This window comes from Ahaetulla prasina, chromosome 12, assembly GCF_028640845.1.
Source record: "Ahaetulla prasina isolate Xishuangbanna chromosome 12, ASM2864084v1, whole genome shotgun sequence".
In the NCBI taxonomy this organism is placed as follows: Eukaryota; Metazoa; Chordata; class Lepidosauria; order Squamata; family Colubridae; genus Ahaetulla; species Ahaetulla prasina.
This window is the reverse complement of record NC_080550.1, coordinates 30,485,008-30,508,554: the sequence shown is the minus strand read 5'-3', so window position 1 is coordinate 30,508,554 and position 23,547 is coordinate 30,485,008. Positions and strand designations below refer to the sequence as shown.

Genomic DNA, 23,547 nt, shown 5'->3' with positions numbered 1-23,547 from the left:
CCCTCCTGCCGCCGCTACTAGTTTGCCCAATCCGGGGTGAACCGGTAGCAACCCACCACTGTTGCCATCACTGTCATAGACTTTTTCGCAAAGGCTGATCACAGGACAACTGCAACCATTATAAACATGGGCCAGTTGCCTAATGTCTAAATTTTGATCACATGAGACCATGAGGATGCCCCAACAGTTGGGCTTATTTTTCCCATTTTACTTTCATTCCCTTTTGTTTGCTAACCTGCCTCTTTCTATCCTGCAGATTGCCAAGAGCTGCTTCTGCCTGACCCAATGGCCTACACCATCAGCCCCACCCCATCTGTGCCAGTGGGAACCCCGAATTGTGTTTGCAAAGTGGAACTGTCTGTGTGTGGTCAAAACCTTTTGGACAGAGATGTGACCTCAAAATCGGATCCTTTTTGTGTCTTATTTATGGAAATCAATGAAAAATGGACAGAGGTAAGACCCAAAGATTGTCCCGAATCTTTCTAACTTGTGCTCAAAGTCTTAATTCTTACAGGTAGGTGATGCAGTGACCAGGTGGGTCAGCAATGGAGGCTGAGTCTGGACAGAAAGCTGAGATAGGGTCCTGTTTATAGGATATCTTCTTTCCAAGGGGATGGACAGTTTTGGCTTTTTGGGGCTGTGTCCAGACAAACATGCCTTTGTCTTCTAGTGTCCAACAGATATCTCTTTTCATGTACCTAAAGGAATGTCAAAGAGAAGACGAATTGAATGGAATGGAACAGAAATAAAAATAGAATAGAGTAGACTAGAGTAGACTAGAGTAGAATAGAGTAGGGTAGAGTAGAATAGGATATGATTCAGAATAGAATAGAATAGAATAGGATAGGATAGGATAGGATAGGATAGGATAGGAATAGGAGATCAACCCTGACAGCTCTTTAGAAGCCAGATCCTGAAGATGAAACTCAAATACTTTGGCCACCTAATGAGAAGGAAGGACTCCCTGGAGAAGAGCCTAATACTGGGTACGACTGAGGGCAAAAGAAGAAGGGAACTGTTGCGTCGTTGTCATCTAGGGTGGGTCTTCTTCGTTGACTCGTAGGGTCCCCGCAGGGATGCTGTTTGCAGATGGATCAGGCCCTCGCAAGGGTGCGTGTTAAGAACACGGGCTACCTTCCCAATAAGAACTCAGACACCATTGCTTTCTCGGGGTGGGTGGCCCAGATTGCTCTGAGCGCACGCCTTTTATTGGGGAAGCAAAGCATGATAACACAACTGTCACGTAGCAGGATCTATTATCTTAAGTTTGTTTCTTACAACAGTATCTGTTTCCCCAACTGCCAAATTAGGTTATGTTTTCCTCTTACTTGTACGTGTATTGGAAATCGCTGACAGTTGACTCAGTTGTCTGACCAAGGATTAACAGGGCCGAATTACAGCTCAGACCTTGTACCTTGCAATACACACTGACTCCACAGGGAACGGCAGAGAACGAGGTGGCTGGATGGAGTCACTGAAGCAGTCGGTGTGAGCTTAAATGGACTCCAGGGGATGGTAGAGAACAGGAAGGCCTGGAGGAACATTGTCCATGGGGTCACGATGGGTCAGACATGACTTTGCAACTAACAACAACAAAAGGAATAGAAATAGAATAGAAGAGTAGAGAAGAGAATTAGAATAGAATAGAATAAAATAGAAATAGAATAGAATAGAATAGAATAGAATAGAATAGAATAGAATAGAATAGAATAGAATAGAATAGAATAGAATAGAATAGAATAACAGAGTTGGAAGGGATCTTGGAGGTCTTCTAGTCCAACCCCCGATCAATCAGGAAACCTCATACCATTTCAGAACAAATGGTTGTCCGATCTCCTCTTAAAAGCCTCATGTGATGAAACATCCACAACTTCTGAAGGCCAGCCATTCCACTGGTTAATTGTTCTCAGCCCAATTAAGTTTTTTAAAAAAATAAAAATCTTCTTGCTTGAGGTCTTTACACAGTAGGCTTCTTGTAGAAACATAATTATGGACTGTCTAGGCCTTTGATTCAAAATTTAGTCTTCTCTTCATCTCTCTCAAGACTTCAGTACTTTGCTGTCTAATTAAGATATGTCCTTAATAGGTCAGTTCTAAAATAGGAATTGTGGATCCGAGTAGAAGAGAAATAAAGCTCATTCCATGTATTAATATTGTGCGTGTTCCTCCGGGATGAGGCCCAGGGAGGCGAGATGGAGGAGTTGAATACATTTAAATCTCAAAAAGAGAGAGGCACAAGGTTGCTGTCTTCAGTTCAATTCTGACCATATGATTAAGAATTCAGTTAAAGTTGGAGTTGTTGCATTCAAAGAACCTGGTCAGCTTGTTTAAATTTAATCTTGTTTTTTTTTTTTGGTGACATAATATATTGCTTAAACAGACTGAATTTGTTTAGAATTAAGGGTCCTAGACCCTCAACTACAATCTGGACCAGAAAAATTCACTGCATACAGAATGCAAAAACCGTCTTCTAGCAGTTTTTCCTAGGTGACAAATTAGGAAAGAGCTTTTGACGTTTCCTCCACAAAACAAGTACATTATGCATGAGCAAAGCACACCAATGTTTTTGTTTTTGTGGCTGCTCTTAGTTGGCCCTTCTTATCAAGAGGATGTTGGAAATGAATTCAGCCAACAAGCATGGGTCAATGAAAAGAGAGTTTATTAAAAAAAAAAAAAAGCAATTTTGCAAAATAGGGTGGTATCCCAGCAGATCTCAACAAAGGAGTTTGAGCCAGGAAGCCACACCTGAAATTTCAAAAGCATTACATTTTATAGTTCCCCCCCCCATGCGCCTCCTACATTGGATCCAGTGACCGATCACAGCTAATCCGGGGCACCTTCAGGGACAACATCATCTTTCTCTAATTTCATTTTCATCAACACCTCCCTATAATACCCATAAAATATTTTGCAAGCAAGGCTCTTCCTTATCTTTACTGCCTTGGCATTAAGGAATTTCCCTTTAGCTGGGCCTCTTTCTAACAGGCCTCAAACAAATATTTATCCTAATACAACATTGTTACATTTTCAGCATGTCTTTTCTCCACTATCTTAAAACAGAATAATGTCTAACAAATTTAACAGAGTAACAGAACTGGAAGGGACCCTGCAGGTCATTCAGTCCAACCCCCTGCCTAAGCAAAATTGAATCTCCGCTTATATACATTTATAACCTATATACCTACATACTATTTTATTTTTGAATTTTCTCATATTCTACAAGGAGATGCCAAAATAAACCAGAAATCAACCCTCCAGAGTTTGTTTAGCAAAAGATTCTGACAAGTCCACCTGCTGGCTTGTTCCGGTTTTCAGAAACCAAAATTATAAACTGGGGATAAATTCTGGCAGCAGAATTCGAAAGAATTTGGAGTTATTGTGGTGTCTGCACTCTGACCGATATTTTATAGTTCTCAGATTTGGTAAAATACAGATGCAAGTAGTTTCAACAGATAATTTAGTGACCGAAGTTACAACGGCGCTGAAAAAAAGTGACTCATGACCATTTTTCACACTTATGATTGTTAGGGCATCCCCATGGTTGTGTGATCGAAATTCAGACTTTTGGGAACTCATATTTATGATAGTTGCGGAGTCCCAGTGTCACATGATCCCCTTTTTCGACCCTGTGACAAGCAAAGTCAATGGGGAAGCCGGATTGACTTAACCACCGTGTTGCTCACTGAACAAACGTAGTGATTCAGTTGGCAAAAAAAAAATGACAACTGTCTCGCTTAGCAATGGAATTTTTGGGCTCCATTGTGGTCGTAGATCGAGGATTAGCAGTATTTCTTTCTTTATCTAACACAGGGGTAATCAACCTTTTTATACCTACCGCCCACTTTTGTATCTCTGTTAGCAGTAAAATTTTCTAACCGCCCACTGGTTCCACAGTAATGGTGATTTATAAAGTAGGGAAGTAATTTTACTTTATCAAATTTATAAAGCAGAGTTACAGCAAGTTAAAGCATATAATAATAATTACTTACCAAATACTTTATGTCGGACTTTCGCTAAGTTTGGCAGAATAAATCTTTATAAAACAACTTACTGTAGTTAAAACTATCTTTTTATTTATACTTTGCATACATAGAAGCATAAATTATGAAAACCTAATGAAAATGTTTTTAAATAATGCTATGAAATTTTTTTAAAAAGTCAATTAAATTTAAAAAAAGGAAAGTGCTTCAGTATCAGACAAAACCCCTAATGCCCACCATGAAAACTGGAACGCCCACTAGAATAGAATAGAATAGAATTTATTGGCCAAGTGTGATTGGACACACAAGGAATTTGTCTTGGTGCAAATGCTCTCAGTGTACATAAAAGAAAAGATACGTTCATCAAGGTACGACATTTACAACACAATTGATGGTCAATATATCAATATAAATCATAAGGATTGCCAGCAACAAGTTATAGTCATACAGTCATAAGTGGAAAGAGATTGGTGATGGGAACTATGAAACGATTAATAGTAGTGCAGATTCAGTAAATAGTCTGACAGTGTTGATGGAATTATTTGTTTAGCAGAGTGATGGCCTTCGGGAAAAAACTGTTCTTGTGTCTAGTTGTTCTGGTGTGCAGTGCTCTATAGCGTCGTTTTGAGGGTAGGGGTTGAAACAGTTTATGAATATGAATGAATGAATGAATATTTTAATTTGTATACCGCCCTGCTCCCGAAGGACTCAGGACGGTGAACAGGCAGATAAAATACAGATACACACAATAGTTAAAAACATCCCTTAAAAAAACTAATTTAAATTTGCCCAAATGTTAAAATAACACACTCCCCCATAAAATTACAAAACTTTAAAAACCCATCAAATTCAATTAAAATTCAAAGGTAAAAATCAAGCTAGTCCAGCCATACGAAATAAATAAGTTTTAAGTTCGCGGCGAAAGGTCGTAAGGTCAGGTAAATGTCGAAGTCCGAGGGGAAGTTGGTTCCACAGGGTTGGAGCCCCCACAGAGAAGGCCCTCCCCCTGGGGGCCGCCAATTGACACTGTTTGGCTGACGGCACCCTGAGGAGTCCCTCTCTGTGGGAGCGCACCGGACGATGGGAGATAGAGGCCGGCAGTAGACGGTCCCGTAGATAGCCCGGTCCTAAGCCATGGAGCGCTTTAAAGATGGTAACCAATACCTTGAAGCGCACCCGGAAAACAACAGGTAGCCAGTGCAGTCTGCGCAGGATAGGTCTTATGTGGGAGCTCCGAACCGCTCCCTCAATAACCCGCGCAGCCGCGTTCTGAACTAGCTGAAGCCCCCGGGTCCTCTCCAATGGGAGCCCCATGTAGAGAGCATTGCAGTAGTCCAGGCGAGAGGTAACGAGAGCATGAGTGACTGTGCATAAGGCATCCCGTCCAGGAAGGACGAACTGGCGGATCAGGCGAACCTGATAAAAAGCTCTCCTGGAGACGGTCGCCAAATGATCTTCAAAGGACAACCGACCATCCAGGAGCATGCCCAAGTTGCGTACCTTCTCCATCGGGGCCAATGACTCACCCCCGACAGACAGCCGCATCTGCAGCTGACTGTACCGAGGTGCCGGCATCCACAGCCACTCCGTCTTGGAGGGATTAAGTTTGAGCCTGTTCCTCCCCATCCAGACCCGTACGGCTTCCAAACACCGGGACAGCACTTCAACAGCTTCACTGGGGTGGCCCGGGGTGGAAAAGTACAGCTGAGTATCATCAACGTACAGTTGGTATCTCACCCCAAAGCCACTGATGATCTCACCCAGTGGCTTCATATAGATGTTGAACAGAAGGGGTGAGAGAATCGACCCCTGCGGCACCCCACACATGAGGCACCTTGGAGTCGATCTCCGCCCCCCTGTCAACACCGTCTGCGTCCAGTCAGAGAGGTAGGAGGAGAACCACCGATAAACGGTGCCTCCCACTGCCAACCCCTCCAACCGGCGCAGCAGGATACCATGGTCGATGGTATCAAAAGCCGCTGAGAGGTCTAATAGGACCAGGGCAGAGGAGTAACCCCTATCCCTGGCCCTCCAGAGATCATCCACCAGTGCGACCAAAGCTGTCTCCGTACTGTATCTGGGCCGGAAGCCGGACTGGAACGGGTCTAGATAGACAATGTCAGCCTCCACTCCAATCTTCATATACTTTTGAATGATTATATCAGTAGATAGAATGTGAAATGTTTATTTCTGTATTATAAAACTATTAAGGAAATGACATGTATCATACCACCGTACAGGGTAAGGGAAAGGAGCCTATTAAGAGTGTCGGCTGACATAACAGTGGGGGAGGGATGATTAACGACTGAGTGTTATCAGCGCGGGTTTTTCTAACAGACACTGCATTCCTAAGATGACTGACATCTAGAGACCTGTGGAAGAAGATTACCACGAGGGGCCGAGAAGGAGCTGGCATTGGACCAGACCAGCCTGACCTCCTGGAGGAGGAGGGACAATTGGGGGGATATGATATGTTAGCCATATTTTGTCTCAGATCCAACTTAGCTTGGCTGCTATCAAGACTGTAAAAAGTAAAAGTACTTGTCTTTATTCCAAATGAAGTCAAGGTGAATTCTTTCCTAATTATAGTCGGAGGTAGCCTGACATTAAGTTGGATCTCATCATCATGTCTACCAACCAGAATTGCAATCGCAATACCGGGGGGGGGGGGGAGAAAACCCCAATGTGATGGAAGGCCAGCTGCCGGCTGAGCTGGGGGAGGCGTCCGGAGGAATTTCTGCTGACACTTTTAACCCTGAGCTGGAAGATTGCAGAGCTCGGTGGGCAGAGCAATTAAAGCTGGAAGAGGAAGGGTGGAAACCAAGCACCGAAGAGCTTCCCTCTGGAGTAACTAAAGGAAAGAAAAGAAAAGAAAGACTTTCGGAAGCAGAACAAGAGATAAGGGACAAACTCCAGTTGGAGGAAGCCTTGCGTCTTTTCCGTGAAGTGAAAGTAAGGCAAGCAGCTCGCCAAAGGTATGAATCCCCTATTCGGTCCTCCAGGTGGGAGGGAGAAGAGGAGGAAGATAATACAAAGGGGCCAACTAGAGGTGATTCCCAGGGCGGTGAGATTTCTGAAGAGCCAGAGCCGGGAACCCTCTCCCCAGAGGAAGCTGAATTGGATGGGGGCCGCGCGCCACCTGCTGACCAAGCAAGGCTGCGCAGGGGAAGGAAAAAGCCAAAAATTCCCCCCATATCAGAGAAATTTGATGGAAATGCGAAGGAGTTGGGACTGTTCCTGGCGAAAGTGAATGACCACATGATAGACTGGGGGGAAGATTATTGGTCACAGGCAGCACAAGTGAGAGCTGTGACCCACAATTTGACCGGAAGAGCAGCTGCGTGGTATGTGTCGTTATATACCAACCACTCCCCCTTACTGCAAAACTACGAGCATTTTATGACTGCACTGAGGAGGAGGTTTGAGGACCCCCTGACAGAGCAAAAGGCCAAGGTCGATGAAACCATCAGGCAAGGGAGGAGACCGGTGGCTGATTATAACCAGGAGTTCAGTGATTTAGTTCCCTTGATGAGAGGGTGGTCGGAGGTGACCCTTGTGGACATTTTCAAAGATGGTCTGAATGGAGATCTCTACGAACGTTGTCGAGCACGAGCCTCTCCAACTACGCTGTATGGCTGGTACACCCTGGCAGCAGAGATGGAAATCGAGCTAGTGAAGGACCGTGGCAGAAGACAGCGCACTGGAGGGCCATCCCTTGGCCGTTCTCCAGAAGGCACCTATAGGGACGTCCCTAGATTGGAGGGAGGAAGACCACGTTCGTCTGCATGCTACAGATGTGGAAAAGAAGGCCACCGAACAGCCGACTGTAGGGTTAAGTTGATACCAAGCGCGACCTCTGGTGGTGAAAAGGAACCAGTGAAACCAGCGGCTAAGGCGCGTAAACCGGCAAAAGTGGGGGAGGGCGTTGCCAAGAAGGGCACGCCCATCAAGGAGGAAGGCGAAGCGTCGACCGATACTGACGACAGCAAAACCACATCAGAGTCCGATGAAGACCTTCTGGTGAGTTGGGCACGGGGCCCCTTGGACATTCCAGTCAATCTACATGTACCCTCTTCGGGTAATAAGGGGGAACTGCTAGCACTACTTGATTCTGGATGTACTAGATGCATGGTCAGTCCCGAACTAGTAGAAAAAATGGAACTAAGATTGAGAACCCTAAGTAGGCCCATAGCGTTTGCCCAGTTGGATGGCTCTGTGGCAGGGGGAGGGCCCGCCCATTTCGTAACGGAACCCATAGAAATGATAATAGGAGACCACCGCGAAATTCTGAACTTCATAGTAGCCCCAGGAATGGACCAACCCCTGTTGCTAGGCCTGTCATGGTTGCGGAAATGGAACCCCCATATTAACTGGAGAACGGGAGTCCTACGTTTCCGCTCCAAAACATTAAAAGGGAAAAAGGGGGAACCCAAGAAGGGATCTACCGTGGCCATGCACCAGGATACGTTGGGGGCAATGATCGAACGGATAGACGGGGAGGAGAGGATACCCAAGGAATACTGGGACTTGCGAGAAGTCTTTAGTGAGAAAGCATCAGACGTACTTCCTCCCCATAGGCCTATTGACTGTGCCATAGACATCCTTCCGGGGGTAAAGCTTCCAAAACCAAAAGCTTATCCCATTGGGTGAAAGAATTGGGTGAGCTACGCAAATTCATAGACAAAAACCTAGAGCGGGGGTTTATCCAACCGGCTAGACCTCGCGTGGCTGCGCCAGTGATGTTCCGGGAAAAGAAAGATGGCTCCTTTCGTCTTATAGTTGACTATAGGAACCTAAACGCCGTGTGCGCCGAAAACATATACCCCATGCCACTCATGAAAGATATGTTAGCACATTTAGCGAAGGGAAAATTCTTCACCAAACTGGACCTGCGAGAAGCCTACTACAGAGTTCGTATAAAAGAGGGGGATGAATGGAAAACCGCTTTCAACTGTCCACTAGGATGTTTCCAGTTTCGAGTACTGCCATTTGGACTGCAGGGGGCGCCCGCAGTTTTTATGCAACTAATAAATGAAATACTCCATCAGCATTTGTTCAAAGGAGTTCTTGTCTACCTTGACGACATATTTATCTATACAGAAACAATGGAAGAACATATTAAACTAGTAAGAGCTGTTCTCAAAAAGTTATTATCTGCAGAACTGTATTGTAAGCTATCCAAATGTGATTTCCATCAAACTAAGATAGACTACTTAGGGTATCGCATTTCAGCTGATGGGTTAGAAATGGATCCAGAAAAAGTGAAAGCTGTCTTGGAATGGGCCCCCCCACGCACACGCAAGCAACTGCAAAGTTTTTTAGGATTCGCAAATTTCTATCGTCAATTCATCCCCTCCTTTGCTCAAATTGCTTTACCAATCACCAACCTCTTGAAAACTAAAGGAGACACGAAACCCAAACCATCATTACCTCTCGAATGGACAATGGAATGTCAGGCAGCTTTTGAAAAATTGAAACGACTCTTTGTCACGAACCTATTTTAAAACACCCTGACATGGATGTTCCTTTTGTAATACAAGCTGATGCCAGTGATGTAGCAGTCGGAGCCGTTTTACTCCAAAACAATGCTGATGGTAAACTACAACCCTGTGCTTTCACTTCTCGGAAATTAACTGAAACTGAAAGACGATGGGCTATTTGGGAAAAGGAAGCATTTGCAGTTCATTAGGCTCTACGAACGTGGAGACAATTCTTAGAGGGTTCAAATCATCCTTTTGAAGTTTGGACTGATCACAAAAATCTAGAAGCCCTAAAGACTCCTAGAAAACTTTCACCTAAACAAGCCCGCTGGGCTCAATATTTTAACTGCTTTAATTTCACTTTACATTACATTCCTGGGGGGAAAAACTTCTTAGCGGATGCTCTCTCACGTTTGCCCCAATACAATTGCACTCGCTCCGAGGTGGTTCGACCAATACTTCCCGTGCAACAGTTGGCAGCCCCGGCTATAACTAGAAGCCACTCAAAAGCTGAACCCTCACTTCCGGATGAACTGACCAAGTCGTTTAAAGAAGCTTTAAACACTGATGACTGGTACTTAGCGCATTCCCATGAATGCACACTCCGTGATGGACTAGCTTGTATTGGAACCAAACTATATGTTCCTCTATCACTCAGAGAAACCATCCTACAACGATGCCATGATGCCAAAATGGCAGGGCATTTTGGATTTGTGAAAACTTTGCATCTTCTTAAAAGACAATTTTGGTGGCCAAGTCTTAAAAAAGACATTCAAGCATATGTAGCAAGTTGCCCTATTTGCGCATCATCCAAAAGGCCTCCGGGAAAACCTCCTGGACTACTTCAAACGGTAGCCAGGCTTGGCTCCTGCGCGTGCGCAAGATGGCGCTGCTGTAAGACTCGGCTCAGCGGATCTGAGCTCGCCGGGCGAATGGCAGTATCGGGGCCGCTCGTCTAGCTGTTTTCGCCCCCCGGTCCGGTAGACGATCTTCCTCGCAGCCGCGGGAGAGGTCTGCGGACCTTTTAGGACCCGCGGCTGCTGAGAACGGGCCGGGAGGGCGATCGGCGAAAGACGGCGGCCATTTTCGGTGCCGGGGATGAGGTGGCGTTTTAGTCGGCGTTCGGCTAGTGTGCCGCCCCTCCCAGCTCTTCCTGGTTTGCTCCCGATGTTTTTTACCCTAAGGACTCTCAAGGACTCTTAAGGACTCGCTCCTGTGATTAACAACTGCCCCCCCTCGATATCAGAGGGTGGGGGCGACCTCGGAGGACACTGGAGGTAAGGAGGGCGGTGTAGCCTATTTGGCCTGGCTTTCCTTGCTTCCGGGTTTGTCTGTTATAAGATCTCCCCTGTCGCAAGCACAAGATCTTCCCTCTCACAAGGACAACTGTGGTCCCTTTGATATCAGAGAGGAGGAGGACGTTTTTGGCCTGCCTTTTGATCTGGTTTGGCTTGGCTCCCTAATTGCGGCGATGTCGGCCGCGCCCGCCCTTCCCCTGTGTGTTGGGGATTTTGGGACGTATACCAACTTTCGGGCATTTTTTGATCTTTTGGGGAGCTGTCAGGAGTGGATGGGCTGTACTGGAGTCGGACTGGAGTTCTGGGAGCTGCTAGGAGTGGATGGGAGTGCCATCTGGAAACAGCGATGGACGTAGAGGGCGGCTTGGATGGCAATTGGCGCCTCCTTCCCCTCTTCTTGGGACCCGGATGTTTCTCTGGACAGATTGTGCTATTTAAGTCCTGGACTATTAGTCGCTGATTATGGACTTACTAAGATTGTACCATGGGTTTGATGGTTGAGTATATTTTACATCTTATATGCTACATGTTACATCTTGTACCATGGAGATTGACTGTCCATTTTTACATCTTATGTCATCTTATATCTGGATCCTAAGTCGAGAGCTACCTCAGGAGAACATCCCTGTTAACATCTCTGCCAGCCTAGGATGATCTATCTTCTGCTGACTTTTACTGTATTGTATGCGCTATTCTAGAACTGAACTCTTGCACCTGCGAGGTGCCCCCGCCTCGCGGGAATGGCCTGTTACACTACCGAAGGCCGGCCTCTATGACGGGTCTTGGGACCCACAGAGGTGGCACGCGAAGAGGAGGAGCCTTTGGGGGTTTTTAGACAGGGCATTTTTAAGGGGTGGGAGGGTAAGGACGGGTGTTGGGGGAAACCCGTTGGGGGTCCAGTTCCTGCAGTGCTCGCGCGGTAAGTCTATAGGTTCGGAGGTCACGGGGGTTTGTGTTCCGTCGGTTGAGGTGGTTGTATTTGCACGGTAAGTGGGAGGGGCAGATATGACGGAAGTGGGGCTCATATCGTTCTTTGGGGCGCGCCGATGTTTGCAGGCGACCGCGCGCCCGAGCCCCCAGACTTCTCCGTTCGGATGGTCAAGACTCTCAGAGCCTGGGCCTTCGCTGATGCTGTGCAACGCATGGTCCGTGTGTAAGGCCCCCTAATTCATGATCTTATCCAGGGGTGCCGGACCTTATGGGCGCATGGAGACCTGGTTGGGTGCAGAAGGGGGCGTGCCCCTTGTCGAGATGTGCCCACCGGGTTTCCGTGCATTCCATCAGCCGAGGGCTCAGGGTAGGGGTGGGGGGGTGGCGGTTGTGATTAGAGAGAGTCTGGAGCCGAGGGAGACCACTGTACCTCAGATTGCCGGGTGCGAATCCCTCTTTGTGAGATGGGGTCATAGGTGTCAGATGGGCTTGCTGGTCGCGTACCTGGCTCCTTGCTGCGTGACAGCTGCCCTGCCCGAGCTCCTGGAGGTGCTTGCTGGGGTGGCAGTTGAGATCCCCAGACTTTTAGTCATGGGGGACTTTAACTTGCCATCTTCCGGCTCGTCATTGACAGCAGCTCGGGAGTTCATGGCTTCCATGACGGCCTTGGACCTGACCCAAGTAGTTGATGGCCCTACTCACATTGCGGGAGGCACTTTGGATTTGATTTTTGTCTCTGGTCAGTGGTTGAGAGATCTGGACTTGAAGGAAATAGTCATTGAACCTTTGTCATGGTCAGATCACTCTCTCCTTCGCCTGGACTTTCTGACCGCCATTCAACACCGCAGGGAGACGGAGCCGATACGGTGGTTCCGTCCCAGGCGCCTGATGGACCCGGAGAGGTTCCGGACGGAGCTTGGGCTACTTCCTGAGAGTCTGGCTCACGGCACGGCTGAGGAACTTGTTGCGGCCTGGGAACAGGCCGCGGTGGGGGCCCTGGACCGTGTCGTGCCTTTGCGGCCTCTGACCCGGCGCAGGTCCCAACCGGCTCCTTGGTTCTCCGAGGAGCTGAGAGGGATGAAGCGCCGGAGAAGACGCCTAGAGAGTTCCTGGAGGTCTAGCCGTTCGGAGGCTGATCGGACACTAGTGAAGTCCTATAATAGGGCTTACCTAGTGGCATTGAGGGAAGCGAGGCGTAGCTACGCCTCCTCCCTCATTGCATCGGCAGATAACCGCCCAGCCGCCCTGTTTGGGTGACTCGTTCCCTCCTTCATCAGGGGAGCGGGATGACCCGTTGCAGGGACGTGCTGAGGAGTTTAACGGTTATCTATACGATAAAATAGTTCAACCGGGACGGTCTGGGCCAGAATTGCGGTGACTCAGATGAGGCGTCTGAGGGTGGTCTTGGTGACATTTTGTGGGATGAGTTTGACCCTGTGGCTCCCGAGGACATGGACAGGTTGTTGGGTAGGCTGAATGCTACCACGTGTTTACTGGACCCGTGCCCCTCCTGGTTGGTACTGGCCACTCAGGAGGTGACACGAGGCTGGCTCCAGGCAATTACGAGCGCGTCCTTGGTGGAGGAGTTTTCCCAGCCGCCTTGAAAGAGGCGGTGGTGAGACCCTCCTCAAGAAGCCGCCCCTGACCCGGCTGTTTTAGGTAATTATCGTCCGGTCTCCAACCTTCGCTTCGCGGCGAAGGTTGTAGAGAGTATGGTGGCATATCAGTTTCCCTTGCACCTGGAGGAAACTGTCTATCTAGACCCGTTCCAGTCCGGTTTCCGGCCCGGTTACAGCACTGAGACGGCTTTGGTCGCGTTGGTGGATGATCTCTGGAGGGCCAGGGATAGGGGTTGTTCCTCTGCCCTGGTCCTATTAGACCTCTCAGCGGCTTTCGATACCATCGACCATGGTATCCTGCTGCGCCGGTTGGGGGGATTGGGAGGAGGCACCGTTTATCGGTGGTTCTCCTCCTATCTCTCGATCGGTCGCAGACGGTGTTGACAGAGGGGCAGAGGTCGGCCCGAGGCGCCTCACTTGTGGGTGCCGCAGGGTGATCCTCTCGCCTTCTGTTCAACATCTATATGAAACCGCTGGGTGAGATCATCAGTGGCTTCGTGTGAGGTACCAGCTGTACGCTGATGACACCCAGCTGCCTTTTCACACCGGGCCACCCCAACGCTATCAAGTGCTGTCCCGGTGTTTGGAGGCCGTGACGGGTCTGGATGGGGAGAAACAGGCTCAAGCTCAATCCTCCAAGACAGAGTGGCTGTGGATGCGGCATCCCGGTACAGTCAGCTGAGTCCACGGCTGACTGTCGGAAGCAGTCTCTGGCCCCGATGGAGAGGGTGCGCAACTTGGGCGTCCTCCTGGATGAACGGCTGTCTTTTGAAGATCATTTGACGGCCGTCTCCAGGAGAGCTTTTTACCAGGTTCGCCTGGTGCGCCAGTTGCGCCCCTTTCTAGACCGGGATGCCCTGTGCACAGTCACTCACGCCCTTGTGACGTCTCGCCTGGATTATTGCAATGCTCTCTACATGGGGCTCCCCTTGAAGGGCATCCGGAGACTGCAGTTAGTTCAGAATGCGGCTGCGCGGGTTATAGAGGGAGCCCCTCGTGGCTCCCGTATGACACCTATCCTGCGCAGACTGCACTGGCTACCTGTGGCCTTCCGGGTGCTCTTCAAGGTTCTGGTAACCACCTTTAAAGCGCTCCATGGCATAGGGCCGGGCTACTTACGGGACCGCCTACTGCTACCGGATACCTCTCACCGGCCCGTGCGCTCTCACAGAGAGGGACTCCTCAGGGTGCCGTCAGCTAGACAGTGTCGTCTGGCGACGCCCAGGGGAAGGGCCTTCTCTGTGGGGGCTCCCACCCTCTGGAACGAACTCCCCCCAGGACTCCGTCAACTTCCAGACCTCCGAACCTTCCGTCGCGAGCTTAAAACACACCTATTTATCTGCGCGGGACTGGACTAGTTTTTTTTTTTTAATTTCTAAATTTTAAATTTTTAAATTTTATAGGGGTTTTAATTGGTTTTAATATTTATATTATTTTTAATAATTAGGCTTTCTGAATATGTTTTCTTAATGGTTTTCTTAATTTGTATATATGTTTTTTTATCTGCCTGTGAACCGCCCTGAGTCCTTCGGGAGATAGGGCGGTATATAAATTTGAATAAATAAATAAATAAATAAATAAATAAACCCCATGGAAAGAAATATCCATGGATTTCATAGTGGAATTACCTGAAAGTTCCGGCAATACTGTTATATGGGTTGTGACTGACCTTTTCTCCAAACAAGTCCATTTTATTCCATGTTCAAAAATACCCTCCTCAAAAACTCTAGCAAGGTTGTTTGTACAACACATTTATAGACTCCACGGAGTCCCTGAGCGCATCATTTCAGATCGAGGAGTTCAATTCACTTCTCAATTTTGGAAAGAATTTTTACGACTCATTGGTTCCGCCCAAGGATTAAGCTCCTCCCATCATCCCCAAACTAATGGAAGCTGTGAACGTTCGAACTCTGTACTAGAACAATATCTACGATGTTATGTTAACTACCAGCAAGACAATTGGGCAGACCTCTTACCTTTTGCTGAAGTTGCCTACAACAACTCAATTCATAGTAGCACGGGATTTACTCCCTTTAAAATAGCTTCAGGTCAAGATTTTGTTCCTATCTCGGAACTCCCAAAGGAAGAAACTACTGTTTCCTCTTTGTCAGAATGGATAGATCAAATACAAAGCACATGGAAAATGACTCGCAAGGCGATCGACGACGCTCACCGTGCGCATAAAAAACAAGCAGATAAAAAAAGGTCCCCTGAAAACAAATATCAAGTGGGCGATAAGGTTTATCTTTCCACCAAATATCTTCAAACCACTCAGAAATCTAAGAAACTTGGACCCAAATATGTGGGACCTTTCCCCATAGTAAAAATCATCAACCCCGTGACAGTACAACTAGATTTACCAAAAACACTTAGGAGAATTCACCCCATTTTCCACGTGAGCTTGCTGAAACCTGAACACACATCTACTTTCCGTCCTAACCGTACACCCCCTCCTATACCAATTCTCATAGAGGGCGAACAACACTTTGAAATAAAAGAAATTTTAGATTCAAGAAAACATAGAAATAAAATTCAATATCTTATTGCTTGGAAACACTTCCCGTTATCCCAAGCTGAATGGGTGAACAAAGAAGATGTTCGTAAGGCCGGAAAAGATAGCACAATTCTATAAAAATATCCTGACAAACCCTAACTTCTCTTTTTCTTTTTAGGACTGACGTCCTTGTTGCAGGAGGGCCGAATGTCAGCCTCCACTCCAATCTTCATATACTTTTGAATGATTATATCAGTAGATAGAATGTGAAATGTTTATTTCTGTATTATAAAACTATTAAGGAAATGACATGTATCATACCACCGTACAGGGTAAGGGAAAGGAGCCTATTAAGAGTGTCGGCTGACATAACAGTGGGGGAGGGATGATTAACGACTGAGTGTTATCAGCGCGGGTTTTTCTAACAGACACTGCATTCCTAAGATGACTGACATCTAGAGACCTGTGGAAGAAGATTACCACGAGGGGCCGAGAAGGAGCTGGCATTGGACCAGACCAGCCTGACCTCCTGGAGGAGGAGGGACAATTGGGGGGATATGATATGTTAGCCATATTTTGTCTCAGATCCAACTTAGCTTGGCTGCTATCAAGACTGTAAAAAGTAAAAGTACTTGTCTTTATTCCAAATGAAGTCAAGGTGAATTCTTTCCTAATTATAGTCGGAGGTAGCCTGACAGACAGCTTCATCCAGGTACTGGGGTAGCTGACATGCCACCACACTCTCTACAACCTTCGCCGTGAAGCGAAGATTGGAGACTGGCCGGTAGTTCCCTAAAACAGCTGGGTCCAGGGAAGGCTTCTTGAGGAGGGGGTCTCACCACCGCCTCTTTCAAGGCCGCAGGAAAGACCCCCTCCCGCAAAGAAGCATTTGTAATCCCCCGGAGCCAGCCTCGTGTCACCTCCTGAGTAGCCAGTACTAACCAGGAGGGGCACGGATCCAGTAAACATGTGGTGGCGTTCAGCCTACCCAGCAACCTGTCCATGTCCTCGGGAGTCACAGGATCAAAGTCATCCCAAACCACCTCAACAAGATGGGTCTCGGAACCCTCGCCTGGATCTACCCAATTTTGATCCAATCCGTCCCGAAGCTGAACGATTTTGTCATATAGATAACCGTTAAACTCCTCGGCACGCCCTTGTAGGGGGTCCTCCCGCCCCTCCTGTTGAAGGAGCGAGCGGGTCACCCGAAACAGGGCGGCCAGGCGGTTATCTGCCGACGCAATGAGGGAGGAAACATAGGAACGCTTCGCAACCCTCATTGCCACTAGGTAGGTCCTACTATAGGACCTAACTAGTGTCCGGTCAGCCTCAGAATGGCTGGATCGCCAGACACTCTCTAGGCGTCTTCTCCGGCACTTCATCTCCCTCAGCTCCTTGGAAAACCAAGGAGCTGGTTTAGGCCGACGCCGGGTCAGAGGCCGCAAAGGCACGACACGGTCCAAAGCTCCAGCCGCGGCTTGTTCCCAGGCCGCAACTAGTTCTTCAGTCGAGTCGTGGGCCAGGTGCTCGGGAAACGGCCCAAGCTCCGTCAGGAACCTCTCCGGGTCCATCAGGCGCCTGGGACGGAACCAGTGCATTGGTTCCGTCTCCCTGCGGTGGTGGGTAGCGGTCAGAAAGTCTAGATGAAGGAGAAAATGATCTGACCATGACAAAGGGTCGATAACTAAATCATTTAAAACCAGATCATTAGACCACTGGCCAGAGATAAAAATCAAGTCTAGGGTGCCTCCCCCGACGTGGGTAGGGCCGTCAATTAATTGAATCAGGTCCATGGCCGTCATGGAAGCCATGAACTCCTGAGCTGCCGAGGACGCTACGCCGGCTGATGGCAAATTGAAATCCCCCATGACCAACAGTCTAGGGGTTTCAACTGCCAACCCGGCCAGCAACTCCAACAGCTCAGGCAGGGCTGTTGTCACGCAGCAGGGAGCCAGGTACGTGATCAACAAGCCCACCTGAGTCCTACGACCCCACTTCACGTAGAGGGATTCACGCCCAGCTATCTGAGGCACAGTGGTTTCCCTCGGCTCGAGACTCTCCTTAATAATAACCGCCACCCCGCCACCCCTACCCTGGGCCCTCGGCTGATGGAATGCTCGGAAACCTGGTGGGCACATCTCCACTAGGGGACCCCCCTTGGTGCCCAACCAGGTCTCCGTAATGCCCATAACGTCCATGGTCCCTTCCTGAATAAGATCTGAAATCAGGGGCTTTATTAATCATGGACCTGGCATTACATAACATCAGCCAAGGCCCAGGTCCCGATTACTCTGGCCACTGGTCACGGAAATTCCTGGGGGCTGGAGCATGCAATCGTCAGAAACAGCGAGCGAGCCCCAAACCTGATTTGGCCCCCCCTTCCATCATATCTGCCTCTCCCACTTACCGTAGTAATAGCTCGACCCTGACAAACTGGAACGACACCCCTCTCCACAACCCCAGGACCTATTAAGTTACCGCCGCGAACACATGGTGGACCTAGCCCCCTCCCTGACGGGTTTCCACCCATCCACCCCCCCCTAAAATTCCCATTAAAACTCCCCTTAAAAAAAGGGTTAAAACAGTTAATTAAAAATCCCCTAAGTCTCCTATTTTTGGCATGCCACCTCTCAGGGTTCCAAAACCCGTCCTCAAGATGGGCCCTTGATAGTGTAGGGGGCCAAACCCACGAGAGAGGGGAATCTCGCAGGGCAAGAAGGTCAGTCGCTGTGAATGTCCGCATAGTAAGAGTCCGGCAAACAGGCCCATCCTGGACCAGTCAAGATGATAACTGATAATACCGGCAATTCCGGGTGAGCACAGTTGAGGAATAGTTCTTGGGCGGTAGATGGATAACACCGCCATGATTCAGTCAGTTTCACCAACCCCTCATTATACAGTCCCGAGGGGTGTTTAAAAGAGGATGGGGGAAGCTGTTACACCGCTAGGCCAGGGGCATCCACTAGGCCAGGCCGCTCAGCCGCTAAGCCATCTCTCTCCCAAAGTCCGGGGGGGGGAGCAGGATCTTAAAAAGGTCTTAAAAAGGTCCCCCCCCCACAGGCGGTCCATAGATGTCCTCAAGATGGTAGAGATGATAAAAAGGGGGCGTCCACTAGGCCCGAGGACAGCCTCCAAGATGATACCAGCAAGGCGTCCATCGGGCCCACCTGCGATCTCCAAGCTAGGCCGCCCAACCGGCCCGGCTGCCAGGCCGCTGGAATAGGCCGCTGGAATAGGCCACTCACCCGCTGGGCCCACTGGGCCACACCACCGGCTCCGACCCCCAGGCCAGTTCGCCGGGCCCAGCAGCCCATTGTCGGGCCAGGCCGTCGCCAGACCGCAATGCCGCTGGGGGGAGAGAGCTCCAAGGCTCCTCCCAAAGCAACGCCGAGCCAGCCGCCGCCACCGCCACTACTGAAGGCCCGGCCGCCGCCGCCACCGGCAGGAAAGACCAGGCCAGGCCGCCATCACCGCTGATGGTCTATCGATGAAGGGAGAGAGCTCCGGGGCTCCCCCCAAGGCCATGCGAAGCCCGGCCGCTGCCACCGCCGCCGAAGAATCCGAAAAAGCCCGGCCGCCGCCGCCGCTGGAAAAGGCCGGGCCATCGCCGTTGGGGGGAGAGCGCTCCGGGGCTCCTCCTGAAGTGACCCGGAGCCGCCCAGCCCCAATCTACCCCTCCCCTGACTGACCACACTGCCCTCTACCCGGGCGGGGGGTCCAAGTTCTCAAAAAGACCCCCCCCAGCCCGGTCAGGTCCAAAAGAGTCCCGTCGCCGCATCTCCCGTTCAGCGGCGCGGCACCATCTTGGACATGCGCATAATCTCTAGAGCGTCCAGGATTATGTCCAGGATGTGAGGGATCTGTAAATATTTTCACGGCCCTCTTCTTGATTCGTGCAATATACAGGTCCTCAATGGAAGGCAGGTTGGTAGCAATTGTTTTTTCTGCAGTTCTAATTATCCTCTGAAGTCTGTGTTTTTTTTGTTGGGTTGCAGAACCGAACCAGACAGTTATAGAGGTGCAAATGACAGACTCAATAATTCCTCTGTAGAATTGGATCAGCAGCTCCTTGGGCAGTTTGAGCTTACTGAGTTGGCGCAGAAAGAACATCCTTTGTTGTCCTTTTTTAATGATGTTTTTGATATTAGCTGTCCATTTGAGATCTTGCGATATGATAGAACCTAGAAATTTGAAGGTTTCTACTGTTGATACTGTGTTGTCAAGTATTGTGAGAGGTGGAAGTATGGAAGGGTTTCTCCTAAAGTCTACCACCATTTCTACGGTTTTGAGTGTGTTCAGTTCCAGATTGTTTTGGTTGTACCACAAGGCTAGTCGTTCGACCTCTCGTCTATATGCGGATTCGTCATTGTCTCGAATGAGACCAATCACTGTTGTGTCATCTGCAAACTTCAGTAGCTTAACAGATGGATCATTGGAGATGCAGTCATTGGTATACAGAGAGAAGAGAAGTGGGGAGAGCACACAGCCTTGGGGGGCCCCTGTGCTAATTGTACAGGTATTTGATGTGATTCTGCTTAGCTTCACCTGCTGCTTCCTGTTTGTTAGGAAGCTTGTGATCCACTTACAAGTCTGTTCCGGTACCTGTAGCTGGTTTAGCTTAGTTAGAAGAATGTCTGGAATGATGGTATTGAATGCTGAACTAAAGTCTACAAAAAGGACCCTTGCATAGGTCTTTGGAGACTCAAGATGTTGTAGGATGTAGTGCAGAGCCATATTAACAGCATCATCTGTTGATCTATTTGCTCGGTATGCAAATTGCAAGGGGTCTAACAGCGGATCCGTGATGGTTTTCAGGTAGGAAAGCACTATCCTTTCAAAGGTTTTCATGACTACAGATGTTAAAGCAACTGGTCTGTAGTCATTCAGTTCCTTGATGGTGGGCTTCTTCGGCACTGGGATGATGGTAGAGCGTTTGAAGCAAGAAGGAACATAACACATCTCTAGTGATTTATTGAAAATATTTATTTATTTATTTATTTATTTATTTATTTCGATTTTTATACCGCCCTTCTCCCGGAGGACTCAGGGCGGTGTACAGCCAAGTAAAAATTCAATATATAAACATTAAAAAGAGGTTAAAAAGAAATATTATAATGTGGCCGAAATTTTAAAACTATTTAAAATCTTAAAACATAAATACCCCAATAAAATTTCAATCCAGTCCCGCTTGAATAAATAGGTGCGTTTTCAGCTCACGTCGAAAGGTCCGAAGATCAGGCAATTGACGTAAACCGGGGGGAAGTTCATTCCAGAGCGTAGGAGCTCCAACAGAGAAGGCCCTTCCCCTGGGGGCCGCCAGCCGACATTGCTTGGCGGACGGCACCCTAAGAAGGCCCTCTCTGTGTGAGCGTACGGGTCGGTGGGAGGCACAAGGTAACAGCAGGCGGTCCTGTAAGTACCCGGGTCCTAAGCCATGGAGCGCTTTAAAGGTGGTAACCAAAATCTTGAAGCGCACCCGAAAGACCACAGGAAGCCAGTGCAAGCTGCGCAGGATTGGTGTTACATGGGGGCAACTCTAAGCCCATGTAGAGTTGTACCCCCACTATTACCCGCGCAGCTGCATTCTGGACTAGTTGCAGCCTCCGGGTGCACTTCAAGGGCAGCCCCATGTAGAGAGCATTGCAATAGTCCAAGCGGGAAGTGACAAGGGCATGAGTGACCGTGCATAAGGCATCCCGGTCAAGAAAGGGGCGCAACTGGCGCACCAAGCGCACTTGGTGGAAGGCCCTCTTGGAGACGGCCGCCAAATGATCGTCAAACGACAGTCGCCCATCCAAGAGGACACCCAAGTTGCGCACCCTCTCCGTTGGGGCCAATAACTCGCCCCCCACAGCCAGCTGCGGCTGCAGCTGACTGTACCGGGGTGCCGGCATCCACAGCCACTCCGTCTTGGAGGGATTGAGCTTGAGTCTGTTTCTCCCCATCCAGACCCGTACACCCAAATATGGGTGAAGATGGGGGCCAATTGGTCAGCACAGACTTTTAAGCAAGAAGGAGTTATCTTGTCTGGGCCTGGAGCTTTTCCTGGCTTTTGTCTGTGAAATAGGTCCTGTACTTCCTTTTCTGTGATCACTAGGGGTTGTGAACCCAATGAAATGTGGTCAGTTGTAGGAGGCTTGGCTGTTGTTGGTGTGTCTGAGATGGGGGTTGTGGAGATAGGTGACTGTAGTTTCCTTTCAAACCTACAGTAAAACTCATTCAGATCATCTGCCAGTTGTTGATTACCTTCAGCCTGGGAAGGAGGTTTGCCATAGCCGGTGATATTTTTAAGAGTTTTCCACATGTTTGCTGGTTCATTTGCTGAAAACTGATTCTTTAGCTTTTCAGAGTAGCTTCTTTTTGCTGCTCTGATCTCCCTTGTTAGTGCATTTCTGGCCTGATTGTACAGCATTTTATCACCTTTTCTGTAGGCTTCCTCTTTGGAATGTCGTAGCTGCTTAAGTTTAGGTGTAAACCAAGGTTTGTTGTTACTGTGTATTCGCAAGTTCCTTGTAGGTACACATAGGTCTTCACAGAAGCTGACATATGATGTTACAGTATCTGTGAGTTCATCCAGGTCTGCAGAGGTATATTCCAATCAGTGCAGTCAAAACATGCCTGCAGCTTTAATTTTGATTCCTCCGTCCAGGTCTTCACTGATTTAATTATTGGTTTTGTGGCTTTAAGTCTTTGCCTGTAAGCAGGTACAAGGTGAATCATGCAATGATCAGAGTGTCCTACAACTGCACGTGGTAAAGACCGATAGGCATCTTTTAGTGTTGTGTAGCAATGGTCTAGAGTATTCTTGCCTCTGGTGGGACAATTGACATGCTGAAAGTATTTTGGTAGCTCTTTCCTTAAGTTTGCCTTGTTTAGATTTCCCAAAACAATGGCCAGTGAATCAGGGTGTTTGGTTTCAGCCTCCATGATTTGGTCAGCTAGAGTTCGTAATGCCTTGTTTACGCAGGCTTGTGGTGGGACATAAACAGCAATTAGAAGAAATGAGGAAAATTCACGAGGCGAATAGTAAGGTTTGCAGTTGATAATTAGAGTCACTAAATTGTTGTCACAGAATTTGTAAATTATATTAAAATCTTGACACCAGTTTCTATTAATATATAGACATAAGCCTCCTCCTTTCTTTTTACCAGATGTTTCTGGAATCCTGTCTGATCGTTCAATCTGAAATCCTGGAATGTTCAGGGTGCTATTTTCAATTGATTCATTTAACCAGGTTTCAGAGAAGCATAGGACTGCTGAATTGCGAAAATCAGAATAGTATTTGTTTAAGAGGAGTATTTCATCCATCTTATTTGCAAGTGAGCGTATATTTGTTAGGAAAATTGAAGGCAGAGGAGTTTTAATGCGAGTTCTTAGCTTGACTAAGATCCCAGATCGCTTACCCCTCTTCCTTCGTTTCCGTCGTTTGGTTTTTTTAGTAATCCATGGCTCCGTGGGAATTGCCTCCTCCTGTGTTAGAATCTCCTCCGTGTTTGTAAAGACAGGCGGGGGTGAGATTAAAGAAAGCTGCTCCTTAAAGAAATATTCCTTAATTTCTAGCAGATGGTCTCGTGAGTAGGAAATCCGTAGTGAGTCACAGAGAACAATTAGAAATAAAGAAACAATTAGAGAGCATTTCACCGAGGCAGCCTTCGTCGGCGCCATCTTGGAGAATATCACTAACACTAGTGGGCATAGGGACCAGGTTGACTACCACTGACCTAACAGAACGACATGATTGCAAAA

At 48.3% G+C, this 23,547-nt stretch overlaps 1 protein-coding gene across 8 annotated transcripts in view; it reads left to right on the top strand.

Moving 5' to 3' along the window:
* Window positions 1-23,547, top strand: part of CPNE2 (copine 2) — a 223,973-nt gene that overhangs the window by 31,585 nt on the left and 168,841 nt on the right. For all 8 annotated transcript variants that reach the window (XM_058155646.1, XM_058155648.1, XM_058155647.1 and 5 more), the window contains one exon: window positions 257-453. In XM_058155646.1, coding sequence (XP_058011629.1) covers window positions 286-453 — 168 coding nt within the window. In that variant the 5' untranslated portion in view covers window positions 257-285. The remainder of the gene's footprint in view (window positions 1-256; window positions 454-23,547) is intronic.